The sequence below is a fragment of the Copadichromis virginalis genome, linkage group LG19 (genome assembly GCF_057382275.1).
Source record: "Copadichromis virginalis isolate Kocher_CV1m ecotype Utaka linkage group LG19, C_Virginalis_male_GT1.1, whole genome shotgun sequence".
NCBI classification, from domain to species: domain Eukaryota; kingdom Metazoa; phylum Chordata; class Actinopteri; order Cichliformes; family Cichlidae; genus Copadichromis; species Copadichromis virginalis.
This window is the reverse complement of record NC_140636.1, coordinates 12,553,003-12,577,248: the sequence shown is the minus strand read 5'-3', so window position 1 is coordinate 12,577,248 and position 24,246 is coordinate 12,553,003. Positions and strand designations below refer to the sequence as shown.

The 24,246-nt window shown below is 42.7% G+C and overlaps 2 protein-coding genes across 5 annotated transcripts in view; one reads left to right on the top strand and one right to left on the bottom strand.

The window, feature by feature from the left end:
- LOC146685639 (kinesin-like protein KIF1B) overlaps positions 1–24,246 on the top strand; it is a 27,518-nt gene extending 3,272 nt beyond the window's left edge. The window contains exons 2-14 of one of the 4 annotated variants that reach the window (XM_085441571.1): positions 1,275–1,417; positions 1,947–2,166; positions 2,673–2,769; positions 2,890–3,121; positions 3,220–3,353; positions 3,454–3,515; positions 3,610–3,755; positions 3,934–4,115; positions 4,198–4,269; positions 4,369–4,490; positions 4,584–4,736; positions 7,071–7,188; positions 24,166–24,246. In XM_085441571.1, the coding sequence (XP_085297697.1) occupies positions 3,098–3,121; positions 3,220–3,353; positions 3,454–3,515; positions 3,610–3,755; positions 3,934–4,115; positions 4,198–4,213 (564 nt within the window). In that variant the 5' untranslated portion in view covers positions 1,275–1,417; positions 1,947–2,166; positions 2,673–2,769; positions 2,890–3,097 and the 3' untranslated portion in view covers positions 4,214–4,269; positions 4,369–4,490; positions 4,584–4,736; positions 7,071–7,188; positions 24,166–24,246. Of the gene's footprint in view, positions 1–1,274; positions 1,418–1,946; positions 2,167–2,672; positions 2,770–2,889; positions 3,122–3,219; positions 3,354–3,453; positions 3,516–3,609; positions 3,756–3,933; positions 4,116–4,197; positions 4,270–4,368; positions 4,491–4,583; positions 5,042–7,070; positions 7,738–24,165 lie in introns of those variants that run through there. The other 3 variants (XM_085441569.1, XM_085441572.1, XM_085441568.1) reach the window with 3 other exon arrangements.
- LOC146685640 (uncharacterized) lies at positions 17,271–22,454 on the bottom strand. The gene is made up of 3 exons (XM_085442427.1): positions 22,439–22,454; positions 22,061–22,165; positions 17,271–18,363 (listed from the first exon to the last, which is right to left on the bottom strand). Exons 1-3 carry the CDS (start codon positions 22,452–22,454, stop codon positions 17,504–17,506), a joined length of 981 nt encoding a protein of 326 aa, XP_085298553.1. The 3' UTR covers positions 17,271–17,503.

Sequence of the window (24,246 nt, the reverse complement as noted above, 5' to 3'; positions counted from 1 at the left end):
CTCCATGCCCTCCTGGGTTTTAAATGCACCTTAGAACACACATGCATCAACACTACAATGAGCGGGTGGAGGGAGGTTTGGAGTCTTCTCTCACCCCCATTCTCTGCGGCCTGCTGGAGCGGGAGGGCTAGTAGGAGGAGTTGGCCGTCCGACTGCGGTCTGGAGTGTGGGGCCTCCCTGCTGCTGCGGAGTTGGGGTGGTCTGCCTCTCCCCACCGCAGGGAAAAGGGTAACACCACCTGGGTCTGGGTGCAGTTCCCCCTCCAGGGGCAACGGTACCTAGACCCGGTTTGTAGAGTACGCTTGGGGAGTGTGATCGTGTGTACAGCGTCTCTTTATGTCTGTCTCCACGTTGGTTGAGTGTGGAGTAAGTACATATGAGAGCATGAGGGTGGGAATGGATGTTTGTATATGTGTGTGCCTGTATGTCTGTGTCTATATGTCAGGTTGGGTATCAGACGCCACCTCTCTGGGGACATCTCAGGCCCTCCAAGGTTTGGAGGCCTATCTCCCCCTACCACCACTTCCCCTGCCAGTGGCGGACTCCCTCAGACATCGGTGCGTTGGTGGTTCTTTGTGTCCGGGGATGGGCGTCCAGGTACACACCGGCTCACTCCTTGGCGGCCGCTTATCGGGGCCTGGAGCCTGGGGCTCGCTCGGGCCACTTCGGAGGTGGGGGTGCCCCCGGCCTCTCGGCCTGGGGCTCGGTCACTCAGGCACAGCTGGCTGCCGGCGGAGCTCACGGGCGCGTCACTGCAACTCCCCCTGGCTTCTGCTCCGCGGCTGCTGAGTGAGCCCTCATCTGGGACTCTCCTCAGCTCTTTCTGGGACAGTGGCGCGGCTGCCCCTCTGTTGGTCTTCCTTGGTCTCTTGTGTTCTGGGGGCCTCTGGATGTCTGGAGTTTTGATCTCCTCCATACCTGCTTCATGCCCTGGAGGACGGGGCTGTGGCCCCCCCACACCCTCTAGCAGATTATTACATGAAGGAACCTTTTTAAAAAACAAGCGCGTCCATGCTCACAGGTGCTCACACACACAAACTTCACCCTTTTTGGCTCCTACCTCAAAGCACACTGTGTTCTGTTGATCTTATGTGCTGCACAATAATGTTTAATATTTAGTATTTACTGTCATATTCCCATATATCATTGTGATGTTGTTTATTCTATTACTCTTGTTCTCTTCTGCTTGTTTTCTTTTTTCTTTCTCAACAGGTGATCCAGGTGATTAATAGATGCATTTTTTTTCTTTTTTTTTTCTATGGCTTTGTGTCCAGATATCAGCGCTCACCTGGCTGGTACCAAGAAGGTTCAGCAAGTGCTCCCCAGACCTGGAGTCCTGGACAGATTCTTCCCAGACCAGCCTCAAGCTGTGCAGCAGATCCGAGCGACATTGGCTGACCTCTACACTCTAGACATGGTGAGAAAAAGGGCACGGTTTGTTCATTGTTTGGAAAATTTGGCATTAGATAATCCTCACCTGGGTGTTGCTGTTCAGTGTAAGCAATATCATTTGCATTTTATTCCTCTGATTTATTTCTCTGTGGCGTTTATGAACTCGTATTTCTTAGGCTGGCTTTTAAGGGAGGAGAAAAGGTATGTATCAGTTGGCTGGGAAGAAAGATGGAGGTGGAAAGGATGTGCAAGCTATGGGACAAAGTTGCTGAGACTAGGTTAAAAAGAGGTGAGGATCAGTGAGCAGGAGTGTGGCTTTGTGCTGAAAAGAGCACAACAGATTGTCTGGAGAGAAGGTGAAGGAAAGTCAGCTGAAGCAAGACAGTTTGTGGAGTTTGTGTTGGACTGTATGTTATGCTGGGAGCCTGGGGATTAGTGCACTTTGATTCCAAGTTAATACTAGCTAGTGTTTCTCACTGGTTTTTGGGCGGTGGAGTAAAAGGGATTGGTTGGTGGCTGTTTCTAATGTTAGCCTTTTCTTGGTTTTCTTACAGGCAGGGTAAAGACATGGTGATGAATGAGTGTGTGGGCCGTCTGCTGAGGACCAAGAGCTCAGGACAGTCAGACGGGGGCGTCGCAGCAGGAGTCACCGTGCTCAACAATCCTCTGCTGTCCTGAGATGTCAGACTCCTGCCTGCACATACAAACCACACTGAAGTCAGAGTTCCACCTGCACCTCCACCTGTTCTTGCAACAGCATGAAAACTGACAGAGGTGAGACAGCAGAAAAGTTCTTGTCTATTTTTTTTTTTTTTACTAAGTTAAGGAATTAAGTTAAGAAGAGTGATTAAATAAATAGTTTCTTGCATTTTTGATTTAATGATTGTGTTTAGGATTATTTCAGAAACATGTTTAGAGGATCTTTGTAAGCCTGTATTTACTTTAAAAGAAGGGAAGCACTTCTTCATCCTACAGAAAAGGTGACACATTACAGATGAGTTCATAAAAAGTGTCTCTGTCACTCTTTCAAGGCTCTGTCACTTTTTCTTTTTGACTGGAACAGCATGGTAAAGTAGGCCTAGGCTGCCATCTTGTGGCAGTGTGTTGTTACTACAACATATGAAATTGTGTTTCTATTGGAAATATAATTCAGCGCCACTGAGCCGCTCTCTCAGTTACAAACTGAACCTGTTTTGTAGACGTATAAATCACTAAGTACAGTGAAGCTTTTGGTTTTGTAAAAGTGTTTCTTATTCTAAATGCATGTTGATTTTTATCAGGGTGAAGAGCAGTTAGCAGTGCATTCATGGACATCTTTAAACTATTATTTGAAGAATCTTTGGTGATGATGGCATGAACTAGAAGCGTGAGCTCCAGGTGAGACTGCACAGAACAACAAGTGTCCTTAAACTGCATCAACTGATGACTTCTCACAATTTTATTCCACTGTGTGTTTTTATCATTGAATGTTTCTGTCTTTGTGTACATGTAACGCAGACACTAAAGCTGAGCCAGAACTTCATGCTGAAGAGAAGGATTCTTTTAAAATGCATGGGGGAGCAAGCGAGTCAGATACCAAGGGCACAAAGATGAAGCAGGTCTGATCGGAAACCGTTTATTTCCAGGCCAGGGAGCACAAATAAAAACACCCTTAAAAGGTTCCCTCCTGCTCAACCGCGTCACTCCCTACGGAGAGAAGATCTACATGACCTTATCTGCGTATCTGGAGGTCAGCCGCTGCTCCGCCGTGTTGTACCTGTTTGTACGTGTTTTTAAGTCTCTTGATGTCATCGTGTCTAACACACACCCTTTATCTCCTCTCTGCAGCTGGACCATTGCATCCAGCCTGCCATTATCACCAAAGACATCTGCACGGTCTTTTACTCCCGAGACGCCAAGATTTCCCCACCCCGTTCTCTCAAGAACCTCTTTGGGACTGGATACTCCAAAACTCCTGACTGGTAAATCTGGGCTGCTGCACTGTGGCCATCTCTGTTTCACAATCAAAGATATCTGCCCTGTTACAAAGTTTCCTTGTTCAAAACTTCTGCTTCATTATAGCAACCGAGTGACTGGGATCTGTGAGCTGAGCTTGTGTAAGATGTCTGACACTGGAAGCCCAGGTGAGCGGCCATGAAACATGTTTAAAGAACGGCAGCTGTTTTATCATAATTCTGTGGAGAGCTTCATCCTAATGAGGGCTCATGTCCTGAGCAGGGATGCAGAGGAGGAGGAGGAAGGTCCTGGACACATCAGTGGCTTATGTGCGTGGAGAGGAGAACCTGGCCGGCTGGAGGCCCAGAGGAGATAGCCTCATCCTAGAGCACCAGTGGGAGCTGGAGAAGATGGAGCAGCTGCAGGAGGTGGGGCCTTAAAAGATTCATAAAGAAATAAATCTGTTTAATATCGTAGAGGGAAAAATGACTTTTCAACTCAAAGAACAAAGTGCTATTCTAAAAAGTTTTTTCTTAGAGTACAGACGTTACATGACTAACCTCCCCTCTTCTCCCCACCTCACATTCGCCCCCATCTTTCGTCCAGGTGGAAAAGACCCGTCACCTTCTGGGAGAGGCGGCTCCCGTGGGAACAGCTCCCACCACCAAGTCCCTGAGTGAGTCTCTGTCCCCCAGCGTGAGCTCCGGCACTCTGTCCACGTCCACCTCCGTCTCCTCGCAGATCTCCAGCACCACCTTTGAAAGCGTGAGAAGGAGCTGGCCACCAAGGTGAGAAAAACGTGGGCTTAGTGGGCGTTCTTGTTGCTGCCTTCTTCCTTCTCTGCTCGGTCTTGTTCCTGTTGTGTTGTAGTGCCTGCGCCTTCTGACACACACCTTCAATACTGAATACAAGCAGCTGGTGAACAGCATCAGTGACTGCAAGGTGAGAAATAATACAAAGAAATAAAAAATAGCCTTTCTGTGTCACATCAGGGAGTTCCTATATTGACGTCTACCTCATCCTGCTGTTGTTTCACTTCAGCTTTCTCTCATCTCACCGATCGGACGTGATCCATCCGTGACGAGCTTCAGCAGTGCCACCCTCACCCCTTCCTCTACCTGCCCCTCTCTCTCGGACTCCCGCTGTGGCTCCATGGGCCAGAAGTAAACATATTTTTAGGAACATTGACCTCGATCTGCAAACGGTTATTGACAGGTTATCTATTTGATTCTAACTTGGTGTGATTTGTGTTAAAGGACCCCTGAGAACAGCTCACGTGCCTCCAGTCCCTCCTGCTCAGACTGTGAAAACTTCCCGATGGTTCCCACTCTGGAGACCTCCTACCTTGCGCGGGCTGCAAAGAACGAGTTCCTGAACTTGGTGCCTGATATTGAAGAAATGCGACCAGGGTGAGTAATGCCATATTAACCCAAATACTGTCACTATGACATGTGTCTCACAGACCAAATGTAAGTCGACACTCATGTTCTCTAGTTCAAGCAGAAATGATGTGGATCGATTCAAATTCCTGAGCCTGGATGATTTCAGCTGGAAACAAACCAACTCTGCTTCTTCCTCAGATAATTCAATTCAATTTTATTTATATAGCGCCAAATCACAACAAAAGTCACCTCAAGGCGCTTCATAGATACAGAGAAAAACCCAACAATCATATGACCCCCTATGAGCAAGCACTTTGGCGACAGTGGGAAGTAAAAACTCCCTTTTAACAGGAAGAAACCTCCAGCAGAACCAGGCTCAGGGAGGGGCGGGACCATCTGCTGCGACCGGTTGGGGTGAGAGAAGGAAGATGGGATAAAGACATGCTGTGGAAGAGAGACAGAGGTTAATAACAGATATGATTCAATGCAGAGAGGTCTATTAATGCATAGTGAGTGAGAAAGGTGACTGGAAAGGAAAAACTCAATGCATCATGGGAATCCCCGGCAACTATGCAAGTTGTAAACAGTTGTAGGATTAAAGATTATTGAATGTACAGAATGATTATTTACACAGAGCTATACAGTAGTGCAGTTAAGATAAGTGAGGGTGTAGATAGTTTCTACAGAGGCTATATAAAGTGCTAGTGGTTGTGAGTGGTGGTTCACTCCATGGTATTATTGTGTGTTTGAGGGTACAGTTGTCCATTGTGGGGGTGTGTATGTTCAGTGCATGAGTTTAACGTGGGTCAGATGTCAGGAGGCAGAGTTCAGGAGTCTGACAGCTGTGGGGAAGTAGCTGTTCCGGTACCTGGTGGTCTTAGTCCGGAGGCTCCTGTGGCGCCTCCCAGAGGGCAGGAGGGTGAAGAGTCCATGTGATGGGTGACTGGGGTCTTTGATGATTTTCCCAGCCCTTTTCAGACACCGCTTCCTGTAGATGTCCTTTATGGCAGGAAGTGGTGCTCCGGCGATGCGCTGGGCAGTTTTCACGACCCTCTGCAACGCCTTCCGGTCCGAGGCAGAGCAGTTCCCGTACCAGACTGTTATACAGTTGGTCAGGATGCTCTCGATGGTGCAGCGATAGAAGTTCACCAGGATGTCTGAGGACAGGTGGTTCTTCCTCAAAGTCCTCAAGAAGAAGAGGCGCTGGTGAGCCTTCTTGACCAGCTTGGAGCAGTTGGTCGTCCAGGTGAGATCCTCGGAGATGTGGACTCCCAGGAACTTGAAGCTGCTCACACGCTCCACAGCCGTCCCCTTAATGTGGATGGGTGGATGTGGGTCAGCATTCCTCCTGTAGTCCACGATGAGCTCCTTGGTCTTCTCGGTGTTAAGCAGCAGGTTGTTTGTGTCGCACCACTCAGCCAGACGATCCACCTCCTCCCTGTAGGCGGCCTCATCGTTGTCACTGATGAGGCCAATCACCGTGGTGTCATCTGCAAACTTAATGATGGTGTTGGAACCATCAGCAGGTCTGCAGTCGTGGGTGAAGAGGGAGTAGAGGAAAGGGCTCATCACACAGCCTTGTGGTACACCGGTGTTCATTGTGATGGTAGATGAGCAGTGGTTATCCAGCCGGACATGTTGGGGGCGGTTGGTCAGGAAGTCCAGTAACCATTTGCAGATGAGGGAACTGATGCCCAGGTCTGTCAGTTTCCTGATGAGTTGTGAGGGGTGGATTGTATTGAATGCTGAACTGAAGTCTATAAACAGCATTCTGGCGTAGGTGTTGTTGTTGTCCAGGTGTGAGAGGACAGAGTGCAGTGCGATGGAGACTGCATCCTCTGTGCTCCTGTTCTGGCGGTATGCAAATTGGTGGGGGTCCAGGGTGGGGGGGAGACAGGATTTGAAGTGTGCTAGGACCAGCTGCTCTAAGCACTTAGCTATTTACAGTTCATAACAAGAGACAAGGCACCATTTCTCTCCTTTGTGTTCCAGTCATCACAGCAGATTAAACTTTTAAAATATTTGCAAATAGTATAAAGAAATATATAAAGAAGTAAAACACTAATTTATTAATACTTAGAAATACTAAAACTTACATTTGTCAGCAAAAACTGCTGCCATCTGAACCGAAACGTTACAAACCAGCTTACCCACAATCTGTGTATTTTTCTATGCTGGCTACTTAAATTGGCATCCAACAAGCTATTTGCTTTAATCTTTTATTAGACAAAGGCTGACTGGTTAGTTCAAGCTTCAACTGCATCCAAAGGACTGAAAATGTTTTAACACAGTGACTGAACTTGATTGAAGTCTCCGTAGTTTGTTGAATCTGTTTCGAGTGACTTATTTTCACAATTCCAGGAATTTTTAAAAGGCACCAAAAAGCATTACAACGCTGAGCTCGAGTCTGTGGACTTCAAAGGAAATGCAGAGGAGGCCAGGGTCCACATCAACAGCTGGGTGGAGAAGCAGACACAAGGTAAGCATAATGTAACTTTAAATGATCTCCACTGTAAATCCTTGGGGATCAGTTGTGTTGTGTTCAGTTGAGACATTATTACCGGATTGTCCACCGTCCACATTATTTTCTGTTTCCAGTTCTTCCAGTCTAATTTCTATTCAGTATTAAGCAGCACTATCTCTGGGTTTTACTGTTTGGTTTCATGCTATTAATAAAACCATCACAGCAGTATGTTGCTGTAAATAGCAGGCCAATTCTTCTATTCTTATTATATTATGTGATGGGTACTTCTACTTTGATCACTTGTGTCTTTAACATATTTTTATTTTTCAGGCCCATTTAGGATTGGCTGCTATTGATTCTATATCTTTATATTATCTTAAGTGCAGCAGGAAATTCATTCATTGTTTTTATAAAAGCGCGATACAAATACAGGCCATTTATAAATCTACCATCTATAATAATAGGATACAAGGACTTTCTATGAGGGTTATAGGACTGTGGTGCCACCTGCTGGAAATGAGACAATCTTAATCCCATTATTTTTGTAGGAGCCATTTTTGGGTTGATACCTCATGTTGCCGCTAGAGGTAACCTTTTTAAGTTTCTTTTTTTTTTCTTTTTTTAAACTTTATTTAATAAACAATGAGTATACAACATACGAACAGATGAAGTATACAAAACAACAGAACATGAACACAAAAAGCCAAGAGTAAAAGAAAAAGGTAACAATTATAAGAATACACATACATATATTGTTTTGAGAGCCTTTGTGTTGGTGGAGTCTGATATTGATTGTATGTACATTTCCACATCCTTAAAATAATGACAGAAATATGGTGTTTTGTTAGTAAACTTACATTTATGGATAAAAAATGTAGCTAAAAGTATGAACAAATTCATCATAAAAAACATTTCTCATACTTGTTGTAAAGGCTCACCTTCTAGCACATTCACTTCACCAGATGCACCTTGTTTCTTTTCCTCACCTTTGATTGGGTGTGGTTCTTGGCCTTCCTTCCTCCAAAACATGGTCCTCCGAGCCGGAGTAGCGTTAGCGTCATGGATTCACAGCAGCCATTGACTGAAGATTTGAGACGTTCCGGTCGTGATAGTCGACCTCCTGCCTACCTGCAGCAGTATGACGTTCAGTACCCTGGAGCTAGAAGAGCTACATGTGAGACAGAGAGTCAAACAGAATGCCAACATAGTGACAAAGACACACATGGGCTGCAGGATCCTGTCGGAGAGTCAGAAAGACAACCAGAGACATCCCCTGCTCCTTTACCCACCAATCAAGATGAGGTGATGAGGGAACTCCTGATGACAATGAGGGAGATTAGGCAATTCATGATTCAGTTATCTCCTCCCCATTCTCGCAGTTCCTCCAGATCTTCAATTCACACTGTCTCTGATGAAAGCAAATCCTCTGTTTGCGGTTTACAAGCCATTCCCCAAACACATCAGCAACATGAGCAGTTCCCAGTGATTGATCCAGCAACATGTCAATCACCCTCTCAGCCCCCCCAGGTTAGCCGTCACTCTGGTGCAGTTCTGGCTGCTAGCCCTCCTTTCCCTAATTCAACAATATTAGATGCTGCAGTTCCTTCAAGTGGTTTGCCTAGACCAGTTTTTCCGACACCAGATGAGACTCCTTTTAATTTCCTGGCCACGCCACTGCAAGGTCCCCACCAGATTTCATGTGTTCAACCTGCTGTTCCTCTAGATGAAGACCCCGCTCAACCTCTCGTCTGCATTCCGGAACCAAGGCAGCACCCTCCTGTAAAGCAGCAACCAGCTACATCTGATGGTTTGCATGCACAAAACCCTTCAGTACCCATTACTGCTAGTTCTAGTCACCCTGTTAGCACTAGAACACATGTGTATAAGCTTGAGGGTCCTTCTTTCCCAGACCTTACCAGAGAAGATGAAATCCAGTATAGGCTGTTACGAATGGCCCTTACTAACCTGCTTGACCCTCATGAGACGGAGCACTTTAAATATCATGTCCTCCTCGATCATCTGAAAGTAGACCAAGCTAAACGATTAGCTCTTGTCTTTTCCTACGCTCCTGACCCATACACTCAAGCCATCAAAGCCCTTGATGAGCGTTATGGGCAACCAAGACAGCTGGCATTGAAAGAGCTAAAGAATATACTGGAACTGCCTCCTATCAGAGCAGGTGATGGTCAGAGCCTTGATAATTTTGCTCTTCGAGTACAGGCTTTAGTTGGGTTGCTTAGCACTATGGGAGAACAAGGACGTGCAGAACTAGATTGTGGCTCCCATGTCGATCGCTTGTTAGAAAAGTTGCCCGCAGAGCATTCCAGTCGCTTCAAACGGCACATTTACAGGGAACAAGGAGATATGATGTATGACTTACCTTTGTTCTCATCCTGGTTGCAAATAGAGTGCAAGTGTCAACCAAGAAAGGACAGTCCTGTTTCATCCTTTAACCAGCCACGACCTGCCCATAAGTACACCTCTCCACTCACAACAATATTACATGGGACAAATGCATCCGATCCTGTACAGGCAGCACAACCCATCATAATGACTAAGGCTAGATGTGCATATTGCTGCTCACCTGAACACCACATTAGCAAGTGCCCTGAGTTCATTAACAAGACAAAGGATGAGAAAATAAACTGGATAAAGAGAAACAAACGGTGCTGGCGTTGTGCTAGAACTCATCAGGCTGCGAAGTGTGATCTGAGGAAAGCATGTGCCACCTGCATGGATAGACATCTACAGATCCTATGTGAGGTGAATCAGAGACCTAGAACTGAAACTAATCCTGTAGTGAGGACACTGTACTTTGATAGACCTAGCGATCGCCCTAGTGTCCTTTTAAAGGTTGTGAAAGTGCTCCTGCGTAATGGCAAAAGAACCCTGGAAACATATGCAATACTTGATGATGGCTCCCAACGTACCATGCTTCTGACATCTGCAGCTAAGCATCTCCAACTAACTGGGAAAGCTGAAAAATTATCACTCAGAACTGTCCATCAAGAAGTTGAAACTATTAAAGGTTCTTCTGTAAGTTTCCAGATTTCTCCCATCGCACATCCAGAGAAAACATACACAATTAATAATGCCTTCGCTACAAGTCACTTAGCACTTTCAGACCACACCTACCCCGTATCCTCTCTTCAACGGAGATACAAGCATCTTCAAGGTATCCCATTAACCTTTACTAACAAAGCAGCTCCACTACTGCTCTAGGCTCTGATCATACCCACCTCATACTCTACCATCAGCAGTACCTATGTCGTCACCGGCAGTGCCACTATCACCAGTTCCACCGCCTGTGGCTGCCATTCCGCCAGTGGTCAGGGCGCTGCCTGCTCCTGCATCACCTGGTCCTGCCTCTGCCAAGCCCCGTACATTGCCCCCAGCACCTGCAAAACTGCCCAACGGTCTGCAGGTCTGGGCCTGCCGCTGCATCCCACGTGGTTGGCATTTGGACCTGCTTTGCCGCCACCGCTGGCTACATGGTCGGCCCCCTGAACTGTCTGGCCTGCATTGTCGACCTCTAGGTCGACCCCCTGAACCTATATTAGACCTGTAGCATGTCTGATTCCTCTGCCCCCGCTTTGTGAAAAAGAGCATCTTTAATCCTTTGAACATATTTCTCAGTAGAAATATGGGGGCGGCTGTTGTAAAGGCTCACCTTCTAGCACATTCACTTCACCAGATGCACCTTGTTTCTTTTCCTCACCTTTGATTGGGTGTGGTTCTTGGCCTTAATTGCACTCACCTGTCACTCGTTATATAAGGACTGCACTCACCTACCCCTCACTCTTTCTTCACTCCCACATGGGGCGGCAGCTGAGGTGAGTTTCTCTTTGAGTCTCCTGAGTTCATGTATCATTTTGAGTTACTTAAATCATACTTTATGTCCTTTTTAGAGAGAGCAGTCCATGTGTGTCTTTCTTTCCTTTACCTGTTATACAATAAAACGACAAAACCTGCAAATGATGACTGCTTTTTCTTATTCTAACCGGATGAGCCCATGATGCTGATTGCTTCAGCCCTGAACCTTCCTTCCTTCAAAACAATACTTCTTGGGGAACTTAAACAAACAGAATAAAACATTTTCCCATCGTAAAGAAAACTCCCTTAAAATATGGACAATAACAAACCTGCTAAATTCCTTCCAGAATCTCTGTGTAAAAGAACAGTACCAAAAAAGATGCGTCACAGTTTCTGGATGATCCCCACAGAAAGTACAATTAGTATTTATGTCCCTTTTACATTTGACCATGTAGTGACTGGCTGGATAACATTTATGTAGAATTTTAAATGAGACTTCTTTCACCTTATTTACAATCAAATATTTATGGGGGACCATCCAGACTGTCTTCCACTTGATATCTGGAACATATCGGTTCCAATAAGATGTTATATATGGGAGAGAGACGATATCTTCTTGGAATAAACTACGTATTCTCTTATTGCTGTTACCAAGTTCCTGTGAAAAGCAGATTTTTCCTATTGGTGACTCAGCTGGATCAGGGAGAGTGACTGAGGCAGATATTGAGCTGTCAGTGTTTTTATATAACATTAAAGTCCCTGAGGGTGTGGCACCAAGCACCACTGAGGATTCCACCTTTTTAAGTTCCTGTATGGTAGGTTTATGTAAGGTATTTAAGGTGGACGCACGTAATCAGCGTCAGGTGTGTTGTTAATCATAAGAAGGCAAAACGTTTGTGACCGCTGCACTTTTATCTTAAAATGTTTGGAACAAAGACCAAAAAGGACAAGATAAGTACTGCTGGAGTTATTGGACTGTTTAATTCATGCATACCAGAAGCATCGCGTCACCCCCGCTAACAACCACCTCAGTGGCTTCACGCCTACGCTTGAATTTTTGTTTTTTGTTCCCTGTTATACTGATCATAAAGCTTTTTCCCCCTTTTTTAAAAATAAAAACCATCTTGCTGTTGCCCTGTTTTCTGATTTTATAGCTGAAGATGTTGTACAGTAACTAACCCTAACCCCTAAATTTTAAATAGTTTAAAAGCATGTAGAAGAGGATATTTAGGCAAGTCCATTTCTCCTTTTGTTATCAAGAAGCACGGACAAAAAGGAAAAATAACCCTGAATCATTGGTCATTGGTCCCCACCAATGCCAAAACGAAATCTACGCCCACTGTCTCTTCCATTGCCGTTTCACTCCAAACGTAACAAATGTCCAACTCAGACAGTGTTCTCAATTTGCATTCACACACAGTGAAGTTGCAGCTTGTTGGAAATGCATCTCCATCCATCCAGTCATGATGATGGTGTTTTCTCCTTGCTGATGCCTTTTGCACATACTGCTGTTGCTGCTGGACCCCTCGCTGCTCAGGATACTGCTGTTGTCTCTTGACCTGCCATGTTGTTGCTTTTGGATCTGCATTTCTCGACAGTCAAGTGGAGGGTGCGTCTGTCCTCTCAGTAAGTGAGTGAGACAGTAGACAGTGGTGAGGAGGGCTGTGTGAAAGCAAAAACACATAAATATGCCTGACACCCGTAAACGAAGCAGCATCTGGCTGCAGTTTAAAGACTCTTTTGTTTGTCTTGGTCTCGTCTCGTCTCGACTTCGTCTCATCTTGGTCTTGGTCTCGTCTCGACTTGGTCTCGACTTGTTCTTAGTCTTGTCTTGGTCTCGATACCCTCTGGTCTTGGTCTTGGTTTTGGCAGTCTTGACTGCAAGTCTAGTTGCACCAGTGGTGCCATGAGCAGTATCTATCTGCTGCTCATCAGCTGCTATGCCGTGGTTATTGTCACAATGTGGTGTATTTGGATCACTCGATCCTAAGTGGATATGGATATGATCCAGGATTGGATGTTTTGTATAAAATTTGAAAGGAACAATTGTTCCTTTCCCCTTTGCTGTGTACTCTGCTGATGCTGTTTTCAAAACCTACCACACTCATGTACAGTATCAGTGTCACACTGAGATATTTCAAAGATAATAATAATACATTTTATTTGAAAGCGCCTTTCAAAACACTCAAGGTCACTGTACACATTAGAATAAAAAGCAACATAAAAACAAGCAGTTTACACAATCGTAAAAGCATAAGACATAAACTAATTTAAAAGAGCAGAGTGGAGAGGTTATGTGGGATAAGCTATTTTGAACAAGTGAGTTTTGAGTTGGGACTTAAAGAGAGAGAAGGAAGAGATATTTCTTAAATCAGGAGGTAGGGGATTCCAGAGTCGTGGAGCAGAGCAGCTGAAAGCCCTGCTCCCCATGGTGGCAAGACGGGGGGAGGGGACGGAGAGTGAAAGGGAAGAAGTAGATCTGAGACAACGAGATGGGGCGGTGATCTTAACCAGATCAGAAAGATATGGAGGGCAGAGATGATGAATAGCCTTAAATGTGTACAAGAGTATTTTGAAATTGATACGATATTTGACCGGGAGCCAGTGAAGCTGCTGCAGAACAGGAGTAATGTGGTGGATAGAAGGGGTCCTGGTGATGATACGGGCAGCAGAGTTCTGGACGTGTTGAAGCTTGTGGATGGATTTTTGAGTATAAAAATGACCTGAATAAATACAAATAAAGGGAAAGAGCTGTCCAGACCTCTGTCTCTGACCATCTGTGTTAACACTTGAAATCGGAAACATGTAAATGTAACAAACATGTTAAAACATAAGAAATCAGGAAGGGGCAAAAAAAGCATTTTGCTAAAAAAAGATTTAGAGCAGAAGTTTTTAAAATGAAGATATATTGCATTTATTTACAATTAAAAACACACAGAGCAGAAAGTGTGTTACTGTTTTACATCCACAGACACACAAGAAAAGAAGCCGGCAACGTGAGGTCAAGTTATGGCAATTTTATTTGTGTATTTCAGTACATGTATTCAGAATAGAGTTTTTAAAAACAAACAAACGTCCCAAGTCAAGTTTGGGGGGATTTTTGTGAAAGAAAGGTTGAGAGAGGGGGAAGGAGGAAGAAACTATTGCTCTCCTTAAACTTGATGCTGCTGGGTCAGTTTTTTCTCAGCAGTCTGCTCCAGAATCCACTCCTGTCCTCGGCTTTCTTTTCTTTTTCTTTTGCCTTCAGCTCTTTTAAGGTTTTGTTTAGCTGCTCCTCGGCGTCTTTAAATGCTTCTTTCAGCTGCTGTTTGGCCAGTTTGACTTTCTGTTTCAGGAGCTCTTTAGCTTCCTTTTTGTGCTTTTGCATTTCTTTAAGTGCATCTTTGCAGCCTTTCTTGGTCACCTCAGAGGCTGTCGTTTCTTTCTTGAATACCTTCAACTCAATTTTCTCTTCTGCAAGTTCTTCTTGCACTTTCATCAGTTTCTTCTTCAGAGTTTCACTTTCCTGTTTTGCCTCCCATTTTCCATGTGTCTCTTTTTCTATTTCTTCCTCTGTTTCCAGCAACTTCTTCCTCATGTTTTGAGTGAAACTCTTTGTATTTTCCATTTCTTTCTTTGCTTCCTGTATTTTAAATTTCTCTTCCTCCAACACTTTTTGAGCTTCCAACAATTCTTTCTTCATATTTTCAATCTCATTTTCTGCCTCATGTTTACGTTTTTTCTCCTCTTCAAGTTGTTGCTTTACATGCAGTAATTCCTTCCTGAGTATTTCAGCTTCAGCCGTTACATTTTCAGCTTCTTGTGTTGCCAACTGCATTTTCCTTTTCTCCCCTTCAAAAACTTCCTGCACCTCCTGTAATTCCTGCATCACATTTTCTGCCTCCTTCTTTGCAGTTTGATATTTATTTTTAGCTTCTTGTGCTGTGCTTTTCTCTTCCTGCAATGCTTTTTGAGCTTCCAACAGTTCTTTCTTGATGTTTTCATTCTCATTTTCTGCTTGTTGTTTTCCCATCTTCTCTCCTTTAAGCTTTAGACCCACATGCAGTAATTCCTTCAATACTACTTCGGTTTCAAACTTTGAATTTTTAGCTTCTTCTCTTGATTCTTCTGCCACTTCTTTTAATTTGACATTTTCAGCCTGTATTATTTGAAATTCTTCTCGTAGTTTAATCAGCTCAGACTGTTCTGTACTGTATGGTGACGCACTCACCAATCCTCTTCTCGATCTCCCTTGATTCATTTTGGCCTTTTAAACAAAGGAACCAAAGTTTTGTAGAGAAGTGAAGTTTTCGATGTGTCTTTCTTCAACCGTCGTCTGTCCTGCACAGAGATGCTGCTGTAGATGTGTCTCTAGCTGTGTCTGGATAAAATGAAAAATGCTGTAACTAAGTGCTTGTGTTGCACAGTTCTACAAAACATTCCATTCCATGCATGCTCCGCCCACATGGTCAGGAATGTCAGGTGCTGCATCACCAAATGCTGCTCCCGTTGCCTAGCAATAACAGCTGTTTACTTTTTGGGGTCTGGTTCATTATTTAATAAAGAAAACATGTCCAAGTATTGCAACCATGGTGCTGAGGCTCAGTGCATATTCTAGCCTGCTGTGTGGGTGGGCAGCTAGAAATCACTGGTGGGCAACATGAGAGAGGAGAAAACTGGAGCAGCCAAGCAGGGAGCTGCAGGTTGCTGGTTTGAGTCTCTGTTCAGATGCTGGTGTCTCCTCTCTCTGAGATGTTTGCAAACAGTCCCAGATAAAACAATAAGGATAATAAACAAACACGTGACTAAACTAACATTTATGACACTGATATGTTTCATGTGATGGCCTCTATACAGCAGTCACTGCAAGCATCCACATCAGCACACTTACTTTTCTTTAAGCAGGCGTGCTGGGGTCCTCCTAAGGAAAGTTTGAGAACTTCATTTCCTTCATGCTGGTGAACTTTTTACCAAATTTTTTCATCAAAGCTTCTCCATCACTGACAGCGATTGTTTGGATCTTCACACTCATCTCCATGAACCCTAAAAAATGAGTTTCACTTTGCTCATATAATGCCAGGAGTGTCTCCATATTCCACAAAAGTCTATGCAAACATGTAACAGTATCCCATATTCATAAAAATATTATTGATATTATAACAAAAGCTGTCTCCACCACAATTGTCCCAAGTGCTTTTTTTAAAACAGGATTTTAAACCAGAGGATTTCCCTAAAGCTTAATTTTTTTAATATTTTGTAGACAACAACAATCATTTCAGAAAAACTCAAAATGACTGGTGTCAATATTATTTGCCCCACAAAAAAGGTCAAATATAAAAAAATATTGCAAATATTGCACAGTGAAAAGGCACTACAGCTCAGTTGTTCCCACTCGCCTTTGTCCTCCTGTTTCCCCTCCCTCTCCCCTCCAACGAGGAGTTAAACAGTTTGATGGCATGTGGGACAAAGGAGTTTTTAAGCCTGTTGGTTCTTGACTTTGAGAGAAGCAACCTGTCGCTGAATAGGCTCCTCTGATTATTTACGAGCATGTGCAGGGGATGCCCAGCATTTTCCATAATGTCCAGCAGTTTCTTTAATGTCCTTTTCTCTCCCACTATCACCAAAGTGTCCAGCTTCATGCCGACCACAGAGCTAGCCTTCCCGATTCGTTTTTCCAGTCTGGATGAGTCCTTTGCTGTGCTGCTCCCCCAGCTGTTTCTGGTTCTGTTTTGGTTAAGTCCTAAGTAGTCCTGATTTTGAACTGTTGTAGTCCTGTTTTGAGGGGAGAGATGATGAATAGCCTTAGATTACTTACTGGATCCACCCCAGATGAGCTGCTTTTGCAGTTCCAGGAAACCTGTACTCAGACCCTAAACCCTGTGAACCCATTAAAAACCAGGCGCCCAAAACGTGTTCCACAGCCCTGGTTAAATGAATCCACCCAAGCAGTCAGGCGTCAGTGTAGGAGAGCAGAGTGAAAGTGGAAGAAAGACAAATTGCAGGTTTCTTTTGAAATGTTAAAAGAATGTTTCTCAGGTCATTGTGTTAAATTGTCATAATCGCCGTGTTCTCTTTAAGACTATCAGCTCTACTCTAGACAACCCTGAAAGCCTCTGCTGACACATGTCATCAGTTCCTTTCTTTCTTTGTAAACAAGGTCGAGTCTGTCAGGTCAGCAATAGTACTTCCTACAGATGACCCATCAGTGTTTATTCCATGACTGTAAACATGTTTCCATTTGTCACTTCAGTCTTTACTCTGAAATACAGGAAATGACATCATGGCTCAAAATCTTTGTCGTTCAAACAATTCTTTATTTAACTTTTTTTTAAAAAAACTTTATTTAAGAAGTTAAACAAAAAGAACTTTAACAAAATACATTCAATAAAAACTTGAACAACAGGAAACTGATTTTTCATCCAACCACTGGAAAAAAAAAGGTAACGACTGAACACAAACAGAAGAACAATTTATAAAGATTAACATTGAACTATAGGAACAGTTTGATTCATAGCCTCATTAGAACTTTAACTTAAACTTAAGGAGAGCCGACCTGAGCTCTGTGGAGCCTGATCTCCAGGGTTTTAAGTTGGACTCTGAAACCAGAGGATGTTTCTCTCTCTTCAGATTCACTCTGATCCTGTGATGGGAACGGTTTCAGCCCTGCGTGATCGCGCTGATGTTTGCACAGAGCAGATAATGAAGTGAATGTTTTGGCACAGTGGTAACAGTGAAACAGTTTATTAGTAACGTGGGATCGTTTGTGTGCAGAGTATGAACTGAGATTACTGAAGCTCTTGTCACACTGCTCACAGCTGTAGTTTCCTTCCATGTGTGTACGTTCATGCTTGTTACGATGACCTGAATGTGAGAAGCTTTTGTCACAGTGTCTGCACTTGTATGGTTTCTCTCCTGTGTGGACTCGTTTGTGTGTTTTAAGCTGACTTGCAGTGGTGAAGGATGACCCACACTGATCACACCAGTACACATCTTCTCCGGAGTGAATGCGTACGTGTATATTTCGGCTCCATACCCGGCTGAAGGTTTTTCCACAGATGTCACAGCTGTATGCCTTAACTCCAGAGTGGGTAACTAGATGACTCTGTAAGTTGCTACTTTGAGTAAAAGCTTTGCCACACTGATCACAGCTGTAAGCTTTAACTTCACTGTGGATGACTTGGTGTCTTTTTAGGACATTCTTCCAGGAAAACGACTTTCCACACAAGTCACAGCTGAACGGTCTCTCTCCAGTGTGGATGAGCTGATGTTGTTTTAGTTTAGACTTCCAGGTAAAATCCTTCCCACACTCGTCACAGGTGTTTTTTTTTTTTTCTCTCTCTTTCTTCTGTGAGGTTTGTCGGCCTCCTGAGAGCGCTGACTTCTCGGTCCACGTTGGTCCTGCAGTGACAGAGATACAAGCAGAGGCAGTGAGTGAAATGCAGTCATTAAACAAACTGAAGCTTCATTAATATAGCACAAGGTTCAGTTAGTTTTGCATAAAATATATATCAGTACTTCATCTTTTACCCCTTTAAGACCTACCATAGAACCAAGAGCTTATGTTTATATTTTTACTAGAGATGGCACGATACCACTTTTTTATGTCCGATACCATAAATTTGGATATCTGCCGATATCGATATGAATCCGATATAGTGTATTTTTTAATCAACAGAACTGTTTTTTTTAAAATATCTTGCTGTTTTTGTATAAGTTCATACTCAAGTTAAAAAACAAAACACTAAAGCTATTCTGTTATACCTGTATGCAAAAAATACACAGCACCCAAATATTTCATAGTTCAGTAATAGTGATCAATCTAATACACTTAATCCTACTCCATCCTCCCTATTCTGGTATTTTAAGGAGTAAGTAACCTAAATAATAGGGCTCTAAAACTCCCAGCAAAAAAAAAAAAATAGATAGGGAATCACCCACCCTCCACTTCATGATGCTTAATCAACATAATCAACTTTAATTTGATGCAGTGTGAAAAAAGATTCACAGAAATCAATTATTTTTCAAGAATAATTAAATAGATTCAACATCTTTCTTCAACAGAATTGCAGACTGCACAGATGGTACCTTCCCAAAGGAAAAAGTAGTAAAGCTTACTAGGGTATATTAGGCTTAGTTACTATATACAGTCATGGACTTCTATACATTTTACATCAGATTAAAACTTTGGGTGTAAGATTCAGATAATTATTTATTAAAATCTAGACATTTTAAATGAGAATAAGAAAGAAAAGGATGTCTTTGTGCCCCCTTTTCCCTGTTAATGCCCTATCGGCCACCCTGGCTAAACTTTGCTAGATCCGCCCCTGCACAGTTACCAGCCGTCAGCTAGAAAAGGATCCTGGTGTAGAAAGTAATATTAAATAAATTCTAACAACAGCTTATCAAGGTTAAACGTGCTGCTGTTGTTCAGCTGCTGGTTTCCTCTTTCTGGCGCGAAGTGGGCAATAAACAAACAAGAGAGACGGACTCGCGACAGAAAAGCCGATCAGCTGATCATGATTTCATGACTGAAGTAGCAGCAGGAGAGGGAGGGGGAGAGAAGAGGCAGTCGCTCCATATATGTTCCATCGCAGGAATGCTTTACAAACATTCAGAGACGAACTTACACACTTGCTTTACTTCTCTCTGGGATAACTTCCTCGGAGATGAAATGCCGGATTGGTAGCGAGGCTACAAATACACACAGCCGCTCTATCACGTGAGCACACTGCTCCGACGTGCTACGGTTATGAGCCGAGTTACGCCATGTCGCAAGTTTTGTGAGGTGCTTTTTTGAAATTTAATGGATCGGATTACATTTTTTATTTCTCTCCGATATCAGATCCAGTAATTTACGTCAGTATCGAACCGATACGATACGTGATATCAGATCGGTCCATCTCTAATTTTTACATGCCCTTAATGCAGGGCTCTAGAGTGCGACCAATTTGGTCGCAAATGCGACCAAATTTTTCAGTGGTGCGACTAAAAAATATATTTGCTTGCACCTGTGCGACCAAATGTTCGGGTAGCAAAAAAATAAAAAATAAAAAATCTGCAACCTTCCCTGTGGTCAACAACAGACACACATTATGCCCCTATCGTGGACTAAACCAATCAGAGATAGTAAGGGGCGGGACCTCTCTGATTGGCCGTGGTCCAGTTGAAAGTGCAGGTGGAAGTGGGAGGTGAGTAGCTTGAATAAAGCGATATCAATTCATTAAATCCTGAATCGACTTTTAAATATAACTGTGTTTTGCCAGAAACGCCAGATTCTCAGATTAAAGCTCACAAAACCATTTCAACAACAACCAAACAGCAAATGAGAGCAGGTACACGGACTCCACACAAAGACGTAAACACAGAGCCAACGCATCAGAATCAGCTTTGTCTTTCTCGGCTTTCTCAGCTTAGCGATCCTGATGCGTCCGGTCCACGCTGTGATTACGTCTTTTTGCGCTGATTCTGAGCTGCAGGTTTTGTCTCTCTCCAACCAAAATTCACTGAGCCAGCAGCAAAAGAAGCAGCAAACTGCGCTTCACATTTGATCAATGTCGTCATGAATTTTGCTGTTTTGCTTCCACGACTATTAAAATCACACTTCATGCACAGCTAGCTCTCTCTCTATCTCTCTCTGTACTTCAAGAACAGTTTCCCGTCTCCAATCTCTGTTTTCTGTATTATTCATTCGCTTATTACCCACCAGTCTACCGTTGTTTACAGCGCTGTGGCTGCTGTCTTTTTCTTTTCTTTTTCACTTAAATGACCTCGGACAAGAAAGCCTATTTTTTCTGTTGTTCAATACTGAAGAAATTTAAACTTTATATGCAGAACATTGTAGAATATTTTGAAGGTTATCTGCTATAAAAAGCCAGACAAGGAAAATCTCCTTCATGTTTTTCTGTGTTTTATTCTCAGTTACTTTCACACAAAGGCATCTGCTGTGATGTCCACAATTCTGATGAAGTCAGTACTGATAAATGATCAGAATTATAATGTTTCTGACTGTCTGAGGCTAAGTTGAATCGAATCGGGACTTTGAAAACCGGAATCGAATGGATTATAGAAATCAGTGATGATACCCAGCCCTAGTGAGCAGCCTAGGCACGACAGAAGTGGATGTAGCTGTAATAGGAAAAGAACTATTGCTAACTTTTCTGTTAAGTTAAGGCCTGATCCTTCTGAAATTCATAGCCAGTGCTCTGACACGGTGTCATCAATCTTTGAATGCTGAAAAAGCACAGTGTATCCAGAAAAACACATTATATTATATAAATTATTATAAAATTTGTGTGCGCCTAACTTTTGTGCTGGTACACCTAACTTTTTAAAGTTAGGCGTACCGGCAAAAAGTTAGTCTAGAGCCCTGCCTTAATGCCATTTTGGGGAGCATTTCAAGTTGCTATACATCAATATGACCATTATATCCCAAATGTTAATAATATCTATGCATTAAGTCCATAGTAACTACATAAAGTGCAAAAAAACTGCAATAAAATACAAAAAAATTTAAATTGTTTTTGTTTTGTTTTTTACACATATTTGTAGTTAGAAAATTGTATCCCTCAAAACTGTAAATTTAAAAAAGTTGCACATTGTTTCCAACCACAGGAAATTTGTTTTTGAGCATTTTTGAGGAAAAACAAAAATAAATATTATAATGCAAATTTGCAAACAAACAGCATGTGCATCAAAATAAACTATTACCAACAGTGCAGTTTGAGTTCTAAAACACCAGTATAGGTGTCGCTGAAGGCAGGTTTTGGCAGGTAAAGTTGGACATGTGATAGTTCGCGCTGGCATCTATTCCAACATAGGAAGTGCTATGAACAGCAAAGCGTGTTTCTGGTATATTATGTTTTTTTGCTGCAAGTGCTTTTTATGCAATTTCTGCAAATACATATGTGGAAGGAAACGTGACCTAGGGCAAGCTGATGGCATAAGATGTAAGTACAACTATTCCTAAATAAAATAATTGTGTTAGCTTAAGTGCAGTTCTACCGGGATTTTAAAATTGTTACGCAAAACGGAGCATTCCTGCTCCAATAGGCCTTAAAGGGTTAATGGAGTATTTCTTAACACTAGTATCTGTCACCTTCTTTGTCGAACTCATTGTTTTCTCTGCAGTGGCTGAGCTGAGTCCAAGTAGCTGAAATGTTCCCCTGCTGCTCCGTCAGACTCTTCTCCTCCTCCTGATCAGCTGGGACACAAAACAGAACTTTGTTAGGCTCCACACTGCACTGAAGAGTCAAAGTGTCTCATATGTTCATCTGAGAGCACAAACAACAAATTTTAGCTTCCCTGGGTGAGCAACTTGTTTAAAACATACACAAAAGGTTTGAGCACCGATACCAAATTCAGCAGTATGGCACACCAGTACCAGGAGAGCAATTCCTCTTTAAAAAAAGCCCTGGCAAAGAACAAAAACAGAACAATCGATGGACCTGCATAAACGAGTACAGTGTTTCCCAACCACTGTGCCGCGGCATATATACGTGTGCCGTGAGAACTGATCAGGTGTGCCGTGGAAGATTATCCTATCTGAGTGGGTGTAGAAATCTGAGCCATGATCTGAGTAACCCTCATCACTCAGTCACACTCCGATTCTCTACTTATATCAAGTCCATTGCACTACTTTCAAGCATTCTGCAACCTGTCCTCTAATTTATTCTTACTGTCTTACTATTTATATTGTTTTCCATGCACAGTTGGTGTGGAGCACCCACAATTTAGTTGAATATGTACAAAGACAATAAAAGACTATTCTATTCTATTTTAAAAACTCTGCAGTACTTTTAAAACACAGATCCCCTCTTGGGGTTCGAGGCTGTATTTGTTTTAAAAATCTCTGGTATCTCTGGCCTATCATTATTATTTTGCTAACAGTTAATCAGGCTCATTTACTGAATACTGATCAGAATTTATCAAATTATCTTTGAAATGATTCTAACAACAGGCCTCTCAGAGTGAGGCCAGTTTTTACAATCACATGCCCTGTGGGCTGACACAACTTTGCTGATAAGACAAAGGCAGCTGTGTTTTAGTCTGGAATACATTTATTTTTTACCTTTCTTTTAAATTGATTTCATTATAGCACTTTTACCGCCAACATATTTGGATTTTTTGGCGCTGGAAGTGACCTTATATTGATGATGGCTGGCGTTAGCTAGCTAGCTAGCTAGCTTGGATAGCACGCTGCATTCAAAAACTATGCAGGTGCCACACAGTGACAGAGATGCTAACTAGCGCTTAGTAACAGACTAATAAAATAATAGAAACTCTGATTACACTTGGCTAATTTAAAAGCTTTCTTCTAATAATAACACTGTTTTCTTCTCTGTGTTTCATTAGCATTTGTTAATATTTTCTTGTAAATTAGTTTATAGCAGCTTGACTTGATGTAGAGGCTTTTTCTTTCAACTGGTTCACAAATAACTGACAACAGAGACCGAGGAGAGCAACAGAAAACTTCACTCAGGAGCTAAATTCAAGATTGACTGAACTCAGATCAAAGTTACCTTAGTGCTTCACTTTAGATGAGGAAGAAAAATAAACTAAAACACAAACACAATGAAGCGGGAACTTCGCGGCTTCTTCTTCTTTGGGGTTTTTCTTTGGCGGTTAGAGCTTTAAGGTGCATTACCGCCACCTGCTGGACTAGATGGTTCTTAAACTAAAACTAGACATTTAAAAGTATTTTAATAAACAATAAAAACAAAGACAAAATGTTTCAGTGTGTTATATTCATGAACATAAACATCAGATGGCTTCAGCTTACGCTTACCCCCATTTATTTAAGAGATTTTGCTCTCTGCAGGCGAGGATTTTTTGTTTAGAGGATCTTTGTAAGCCTGTATTTACTTTAAAAGAAGGGAAGCACTTCTTCATTCTACAGAAAAGGTGACACATTACAGATGAGTTCATAAAAAGTGTCTCTGTCACTCTTTCAAGGCTCTGTCACTTTTTCTTTTTGACTGGAACAGCATGGTAAAGTAGGCCTAGGCTGCCATCTTGTGGCAGTGTGTTGTTACTACAACATATGAAATTGTGTTTCTATTGGAAATATAATTCAGCACCACTGAGCCGCTCTCTCAGTTACAAACTGAACCTGTTTCTTAGACATATAAATCACTAAGTACAGTGAAGCTTTTGGTTTTGTAAAAGTGTTTCTTATTCTAAATGCATGTTGATTTTTATCAGGGTGAAGAGCAGTTAGCAGTGCATTCATGGACATCTTTAAACTATTATTTGAAGAATCTTTGGTGATGATGGCATGAACTA

Excerpts from the sequence above, each read along its gene's own strand:
- LOC146685640 (XM_085442427.1), bottom strand. Across the intron at positions 18,364-22,060 it reads CAATGAGTTCGACAAAGAAG|GACCAACGTGGACCGAGAAG; the intron begins GTGACAGATACT and ends CTGTCACTGCAG.